This window comes from Pleurodeles waltl, chromosome 10, assembly GCF_031143425.1.
Source record: "Pleurodeles waltl isolate 20211129_DDA chromosome 10, aPleWal1.hap1.20221129, whole genome shotgun sequence".
Lineage (NCBI taxonomy): Eukaryota > Metazoa > Chordata > Amphibia > Caudata > Salamandridae > Pleurodeles > Pleurodeles waltl.
Genome location: NC_090449.1, coordinates 231,724,947 through 231,733,692, shown reverse-complemented (window position 1 = coordinate 231,733,692; position 8,746 = coordinate 231,724,947). Strand labels below are relative to the sequence as shown.

The following is an 8,746-nucleotide window of genomic DNA, read 5'->3' as shown; positions in this document are numbered from 1 at the left end:
GACTGTATTCACTTCTGGTCTCCCTGGTCTGGGCTAGGAAGCAACCGTGAGTGTTGTGGGAACTGCTCACGTTACCCTTTGAACAGGGCGGACTCGCAGCACCTGATATGGATCTGTACTACAGCTGTGCCCAGGCACAGTTTGCGCAGTTCTGTGTGCACCCAATAAAATACTTGCCCCAAACCACCCGGAGCACGATCAGGTACGGCCTGGCCAACTGTCAAGGGCTATGTAAGTCCCCCCCCCGGCGTCTACGGGCTCGGGTGGACACAGTGGCATGAATGGTATGGGGGTGGCAAGAACTCCACCACAGGACAACTGCGAGCACTCTTTATGCACCTTTGGTGGGATCAGCTGATGGTACCCATGACATCTGATATAGGCGTGCGCATGAGGTGCAGGCATCGGCAAGAGGTATTCGATGTAATATCGCTGTGACGGGCAGTGCAATTCTGCTCTCCCCTATGGTTGCTCTCCTGGGATAGGTCAAGGACGCACCGAGAGGGATTAGAAAACTGACCTGCATGCTGCTCCTTTTGGCAAAGCGCAGGGCAGCGATGAAATGGGGTCGCAGGGGCACCCCTAGTAAATCTGACTGGTGGAAGAATGCTGCATATTGCCAGGAACAGCTACAATCTTATTGAAATATGATGCCCGCAGGTGCATGACCCCCAGACTGTTGAGTCCCCTTGGTGGGATGGTTGCAGATGAAGGTCCTTGATGAGCCCTCACCAGAGACAGCTCACGTAGTGGCATGAGCATGATGGCTGGGACGGTGGTTTGAAGCACAGAAAGGACACGTTGCGCCATGCCCATTGGCCTTGAGCTGCGAACACCCCCCCTGCTCCCCCTTTCTGTCTCCCCTCCTCCCCTTCTATGGAGGTTCTTCCAGGACTACATTGAATGCATGCTGTATATGGCCGAAATTAGTCTGGGTATGGATGTAAGTGACACAGCATGTGAGTGACCATATGAGGATACGCAATCGACTATTCATGTGTTAGTACAGTATTGATAATAAGATGCCAGGACAAAGTGTCTAATTGTTCTGTTGAGAATTGTCTTTCTCTGTTCTTATGTTAAAACTAATAAACACATTTGTTAAAGAATTCTCATATAGCTTTGTAATACAAGATATAAATACAATTAAAATAAATGGTCACAGCTTGAATTCAAATGCTAGTAACCAAGATTTTCACCATTAGGTTAATATATTAGACAGAGGTTGCCATATTAGGAAACGAGTCCTGTAAAGAAACATGCCACAATAGTGCATGGGCACAGATAAGAGGGTGAATGTCCCAGTTACTTACCGGTAATCTTCACTACTCTGAGTCCAGGGCTTCCCCGACACAGACCTGCCTTCCCACACTTCTTCCCGGCATGTGGGATTGATTATAGTACGGAGGTTTGTTTTTGTAAGTAAGCTTGTGAAACGACAAGAAGTGATTTGGGGGATCTTCCCTTTTCTACTGATTGCTGGTTTATATCGACCACATTGGGAGATTTTTCAGATCAGCTAGGGAACAGGTTCTGCAGGACGGAAATGGAATCTCACAGGTAAGGACTGCATCGGGGAGGATGGACAAGGAGGAAATGATAAAGCACTTCACATTAAATTTTACTACATTTCACAAATTGCATAGATGTATCAAATACTAGAGCAATATATTGGAATATAAATAAACAGAGCGCTGTTCATTGTAACGTTAAAGATAAGTGTTCCATATCATATTATAAATGCACCCCTCACTTTCTTTATGTAATTCTTTCAAAATATGCTACCTAAATCCTTCTGGAAACTCTGGCTTCCATTCAAGTAGAATCGCTCTAATAGCAACCTGTAAAGACAATAAAGAGCATAAAAAAAATTAACTTTTTTTCTTTTTGTGAATTTGCAGAATGGAGAAGAATGTGTTTAGAAGTTATTTTTCTAGTGGACCTATGACCAGGTGTATTATTGCAAATTATTGCAACAGTATCAAACAATGAACCTTGATCCTTGTCCCACTTAATGACTATGTGGGTGTAATTCTCCAACTCATAGTTATATTCCCAGCATTAAGTTTAATCTATCAAGTTGAACCTGTTAATTATCTGGGATGTCCAATATGTATCCTATAGTTGGTGAGTATTTTGGTAGCTACGGCTCAACAAAATGGATTTTTACATATGACATTGTTGCAAAATAATAAATTGGTCAGCTTTCAAGAACTGGAGACAGCTTTTCAAATAGGAAAAAACAACCAAGTAAACTTCAAATGAAATATTGTTTGACACACCGATTAATCATTTTAATTATAATTCCTCCCACAATTTGTAAATTACACATTTTAATCTAGAAATGCTACTTTGATAAGACATTGCTCAACAAAAAATATTTTTACAATTGAGGGTTGTAAAATAATTACATGGTCAGGTTTCAACAATTCTGGACTTTTTTTTAAAAGGGGAAATAACCCCATATACACCTGAATTAAAATATTGCCAATAAATTGTGAAGTGATCTCTATTTTCATTACAGGTATGGATCGTATTCTGGCTAAGGAGAACAATACTCCAAAAAGTGCCAACGCCACACAATCAAGGCTTTTTATATAATACTGAAAGTAGATTTGTAACACAATGCAGACAAGATCGAGTAGAAATACAGTCACTAGTACTAATAAAACTGTGTATATAAAATTAATTTAAACAACGAATCATGTCTATATTTAAATACTTCCTGATAAAGTGTCAAGTTTTGAAATACTTTCTTACGTTATTAACTTTTTTCTACATATATGTATTTTCCCATTCTAACTGAACCATAAGTATTAGGGTATTGATGCATACATTTGGTACATTGATTTGAAAAGTGATTGTGAAAAATGTTTAGCCTGTTTATTCTGTTTTTCATATTAGTACAATAAAAAAACGTTGGGCTTAAACTGTACATTGTATAGACATATATCAATATTGATTGGTTTCATTCAGCTACCTGTTGTGGTAATTTGTAAACACAGATGAATCGTTCCTGTGCCATTTATTTGGTGCTACAAGCCTCCATGACACTTCAGAATACCAAGCAACATGTAGAGCATCGAGAAGCTGAGGTAGAATTAAACTGATGAAGATGGCGAGGGAAAGAGAGTTAGATAAGGAGATCAGTAAACACTGGATGTACATTGTTTTGAAAATAAACTTTTTTGGCATCAATCTGAAACAAGGTCCACGTTTTCAGCTATTTTTTAATCAGAAATGATTCTTTTGACCAAGTCTTGTCATGGATTTGACGGCAAGCCACCCCAAGCCAAACATTGCAAGCTAGTAAATGGGACCATTAATTATATTGCTCCTGCCAAGTTTAACTAAAATAAAACAAAGATATTATGCCGATCAGTTTTCCCACCCAGCCAAATCCTTGATAAACCTAATAATAAAGGAATTGTGCAAATAGACCTGTGGCACATGTACCAAAAATATTTATGTCTTCACCCGGGAAGTGTGGAGAAGGATGAAGGTTTAAGTTGGTATGTAAACAAAACGAAGCCTTACTTATTTACTGTTTACATGTAGAGCTGCCTTTCTCTGGGGCAACATCTGTATAAACAAATGTCAACATAAGCACAATTTGCCATTTTAGTGAAAATATTTGTCACCCTTTAGATACTTCAAACCAAAATGCAACACTTGAGCTTACAAAACTTTATTCGTACTTTGCAGTTCGTGTGACTAACATGTGAGAGAACCTAAAATTCAATTTTCACAGTCGTATTTTTATTTGTAGTAAATGTCAAGGTATATTGTCAGGGCAAAAATTTCAAGAACTTTCTTAGCAATATGTGGTTCACATTCAACCAGCTAACAAGCCACACAGATTTAGAAACCTTGTAAATCAGCTTGCTCTTTGGCTCTCATTGCCAATACAAAAGCATCAGAACCACCGGTTGGTTGATATCCTTCTGAATGAGGAGGTTGCCAGGCACTCGTATCAGGTACCCTATTTTCACGGCCACGTCCTTTCACGTATTGTTCATGCCCCTCTGAATCGTCCTGTTGCTCAGCTTCCTTGGCAAGCTGCAGAACCTCTAAGCCAAATGTCTTCATAGGTGACAGCTGATGTTGTTCTGATTCTGCCTGTTGCCTCGCCCCCATAGCCAATGCCAGAGCCTCGGAACCACCTTCTCTCAGAACTGATGGAGGATATCCTTCTGGCTCAGCCTGCTGCTTGGCCCTCATGGCAAGGGACAAGGCATCTGATGCTCCTCCAGTCTGACTCGGCGGTCGATGTCCCTCGGAAATAGCCTGCTGCCTTGCTCTCATTGCAACTGCCAGAGACTCAGAGACACCTTCTCTCATTGGAGGATAATACATTCCTGAACCTGCAACACAAAGGACTTTGGATTATCATATTATTATAAACAGCACATGCAGCCGACAATACGTTTTATAAGGAAATTCATATTGTAGGTGTTTATACTAAGTTGTGCATGTGAAGTCCTGCCCCTGTTTCTTCAGGAAATGCTGCGTCTGGGTTATCCTTTTGCAGAGAGGATGTCCAAAAAGCAAAAGGAGCATCTTGGAAGCAGAGCCGCTGGTCGTTCTGTAAATAGCCGTGGGCATGCCAGTTTCTATCAGATTGTGCATGTGGGCTACCTGGGTCCATAATATCTTCAGTATTATTTGAAAAATCAGTCCGAATGTATATATAGATATCTTGAGCTTAATTTGAAGGGGTTTCTTAGCCCTGCTTTTGGGAGTTCTGATGGTCGACCAGGTATGCTAGAGTGCTATTAAACTGTTGCCCTGACTGTAGGGATTTGTGATCTAATTATCTTTCTGTTAGCTGCAAATCACCAGCAGAACCACACCACTCTGGCTACTTGTTAGCCCCAGGCAAAATGTATCTGGAATAAAGTATTACTCTCCACTAACCAGGTGTACAATTGCTAGAGCCAGCCCATGCTGTCTTCCACTAGGGAAGTGGAGTACTTCATGCTGTATGTCTTCCTAAGACTAGATACAGGCACTGTTTTGCTAAGATCTTGCAGTACGGACAAATATGCATCAGATGTGTGTGCCAACCATGCTTGGCTCTGCCTAGCATGCTAGGATGTCGGTGTCAGAGGTTAAGCACAAAGTACTTCCAGAATCTCTGGACAGTAAACGATCAGACACCTGCCAATACACTCAGTAACACACACACATACATACTCTAGAGCACACTGGACTGACTCAGGGAAAACCACCGATTATTTAATATATGAATGTAATATTGCCTATATAACTAATAAACAACACTAGGACAGGACTAAGGCCATACCCGAATTTGGGTATTGTTAGTTATTTATTCCAAGTCAGTTTTATTGAGTTTTCATCAGCGGTGAACTGTAACCTTGTGAGTAACAAGTATCAAGGCCAAATCTCATTTTGCAGGCAGAGCATTTGCAATGCAAACAAGGAGCTCATGAAATAACGAGCAAGCGGTAAGGGAGATGAGATTATCAAGGGGGAAAGCAGGTGGGTACTATGGTGTGTGCTGTCTGGAGGAGTTAAAGGAAACCCTTCATATGCAAGTCCTGTCTAACAACAGGGGAGGTGGGGGGAAGTACAGCCCATGGTGTATTGCCTTTTATCCCACTCAGGAGAGGGGAACCTCCAGATGAGGGGGGGGTTTGCGGGGGTGGAGAAAAAAGCTACTGGTCTCTGCTGAGCGACGTCCTGATTTAGGAAAAAGAGGCCAACAGGCCAGCGATTAAGAACATGGAAGATAATCTAATAAACAAGTCTCCAACTGTGCCTCAAAAAGGGGCAGCACAGGCATATGTGGGTAGGGAGAGGCAGGGTGGGAGTGGCTTCAGGAGTGAGAGCAGCGGTCCCAGTGTCACAGCTCACGGGTGTCTAAGGTGCTTCTGTGCTACAGTATCAGGCCCTCAATCAAACAAGTGAAGGGCCCGAAGTCTGGACAGGAGGAAGTGGCGGTATTCTACCTAGGACATGTAATCAATTAAGGGCTGCCAGTGACATGTGAAGTTCTATTCTGAGAGTTTATGGGACAGTTTTCCATGGCCAGTGTGCCAAAGCTGTTGAACCAGGTTAATATGGAAAGGGAAGTGGCTGTTCCTGTCATGTACCTTCTGAGTTACCAATCTGCATAGCTCATTGCCTCGAGTGCTATAGGGTGTATTCCTAGGATGATTGTGTAATGGTCTGTCAGGATCAGGTACCCCAAATTTTTTCATTTGTCCCAGGATTTCTTTCTAGAAAATAGTAAGGAGGGCAGGAGCAACATATGTGCTGAAAATCCCCGGCCAATGTACCGCATCAGCAACAAGTAGCTGATGTTGAGGGGAAGGCATAGTGTAAGCACATCAGGTGTAATACCACTGTAGCATAGTCTTATATGCAGTTTCTTTCTGGAACATGCTTTTGTGGGTTTTTGGCTCTCACTTCACAGAAAATCCCACTGTTTCTGTGAAATGACCTGGATACTATCAATTTCCCATTTCAGTGGCAAGGGAGCAAGCAGGACTGCCTCAAGATGACATAGGTCATAGAAATAGGGCCTAGGGACCTTTAAAGTTGGAAATCAAGGTTTCAAATAGTGTGAGAGGCTGAGTGGCCCTGAAGGCATGGAGGGGGGGGGAGGAGGACAGTGCCCAGTGTCGCAATTAGAAGTATTGGTGTAGCAGCGTATCTGGGATATTAAAGTCAGCTTTGCATTGCACAAAAGTTTAATTGTCTGTCCCTGAAAAATGTCTTGCAGATTTCCATAATCACTCCTCTCCCAGCTCAGGAAAGAGCACTGAGAGGCGCAGGTGTGAAATCTTTGTTACGTGCAACTGGGGTGTTTACAAGGGTGGGGGTGGCGTCACTCCTCTCCTCTCCCAATTGCCAGTCTATCCCATATTTCCAGGACCGTCATGGTCGGGGTCGCGAAGTAAGCACTGCAGAGACAATTCAGTTTTGGAAGACAAGCCAGGTCCCACAAAGGTCTACAGGCCACCGCTCAGTCCATGTGAAGCCAATGCTTCTCGCTCTCTCTGACCACCTACACTGAGATATGGCACAAATGAGCTGTCCAGTAGTAATCTAAATGGTCTGGGCACGCAAGGCCCCCGCCGTTCCTAGGGAGCATGAGCAGGGTTGTTTCATCTTCTAAATGAAAGAGTGGAGATCCCTTTGCATACGCTTGATCTCCTATGTGGGAATGGGGGTCAGAAGTGACTGGAAGAGATAGAGCAGTCTGGGGCGGATGTTTATCTTTACAACATTTATCCGACCTAGCCATTAAACGTGGAGCGGACATACACTCCTTAGAACAAAGCTATTTAATGAGTAACTGGCATCCCAGTATTATGAATATGGGACCTGAAGATTCACATCGTTCTTGATAGTCTAATCCATGCCAAGATCTTTCTCTTCAATTGTGATTGGCTTTGTGTGCAACATAGGGTGTGGGGTAGGTGTGTTATTAGGAGGGACTGTTTTCACATTGCTGTAGCTAGTATATTTAAATTATCAATGGAGATACAACATAAATATGCACTGCTTGCGATGTCTGTTTTTGAAAAAAACTCAATAAAATTTGTTTACACAAAAAATTTAATGTGGCGGCCCACCAGTGTCTGAGTTCTTCTACGATGACTTTGCAGTAGTGCAGCCAGTTTGCACGAGTCCATGCCTGAGGGGAACTGGTAATAGTGAGGCCAAGATTTTGGATGGAGCAGATTGCCCAGTGGAAGGGGGTGGAATAGTCAGGTTAAGAACTTGCAATTTGATCAAGTTGATCTTGTATGCAGGCACTGCTTTAAATTCTTGTAAGCTTTGAACTGTCACAGGGAGGGAGGACTCTGGTTCTGTTAAAGTAAGAAGTAGATCATCAGCAAAGAGTAGGACTATATGATCCTCCCCCCTCAAAGGGAGTGCCGGCGATGGTCTGGGTTTGCCTTGTGTGGATAGCCAGAGGTTCCACCGCAAGGGCGAAGAGCAAGGGGAATAAGGGACATTCTTGATGGGTGCCCTGTTGGAGTATGAAAGGTTGTGTTGTCTGGCCATTAACTCAGATGGTTGCAGTAGGCACTGCATATAAGGCCATAATTGTACTAATTGTGTTGAGACCCAAGCTGAAAAGCTCCTAAGAAGGTATATAAGCCTTTTTAGACAGAATGGCTACTTTCAATGCTTTGGAGTCAGTCAATGCCCAATTCTGGCGAGAGTACGTTGGGTGAGCCATGCGGTGGCAATCCTCCCTAAGCAGATGCACCTCCTGTAGGTAAATTACATCAGAATCTTGATGCAGGATGTAGCACCATATTTGCCTATGCTTACTAGGGGAGTTGAGCCCTCGGACGTTTAAGGACATGAGTTTCACATTGGTCAGGGATTCCATGACATAGTGGAAGCAGAAGCAGCAGCGAGACAACAGCACCGGCCCAGAAGGGGCATAGCATTAGGGCTGAGAGACCAATGCCTCCCTGTCCAGCCCCAATCTCAATGAGGTGCACAGCTAGGAGACTGAACAAGAAAAAACCTAAACCTGTAAAAACTGAAAGGACCAGCAGAACCTAACTGTCAGTGGATGGATGAGAAAAAGCATCAGTTCCTACAGAGGCATCACCCTCAACGGAGAAAAGCCCACTAAGGGGGGGAGGAGACCGGGACAGTCGTACATTGGTATAGATCTATGGAGCAAAGTTTAAGAATCAGCAATATGTGTCTGGCCCAGCCTCTTGGAGAAGAGGGGGTGGTGTGGCGGCCAGGA

General features: G+C 43.3%; 1 protein-coding gene across 4 annotated transcripts in view; it reads right to left on the bottom strand.

The window, feature by feature from the left end:
- Window positions 1-2,267: 2,267 nt before the first annotated feature.
- Window positions 2,268-8,746, bottom strand: part of TMC5 (transmembrane channel like 5) — a 413,711-nt gene continuing 407,232 nt past the window's right edge. For all 4 annotated transcript variants that reach the window (XM_069210234.1, XM_069210235.1, XM_069210237.1 and 1 more), the window contains exon 22: window positions 2,268-4,364. In XM_069210234.1, the coding sequence (XP_069066335.1) occupies window positions 3,862-4,364 (503 nt within the window). In that variant the 3' untranslated portion in view covers window positions 2,268-3,861. The remainder of the gene's footprint in view (window positions 4,365-8,746) is intronic.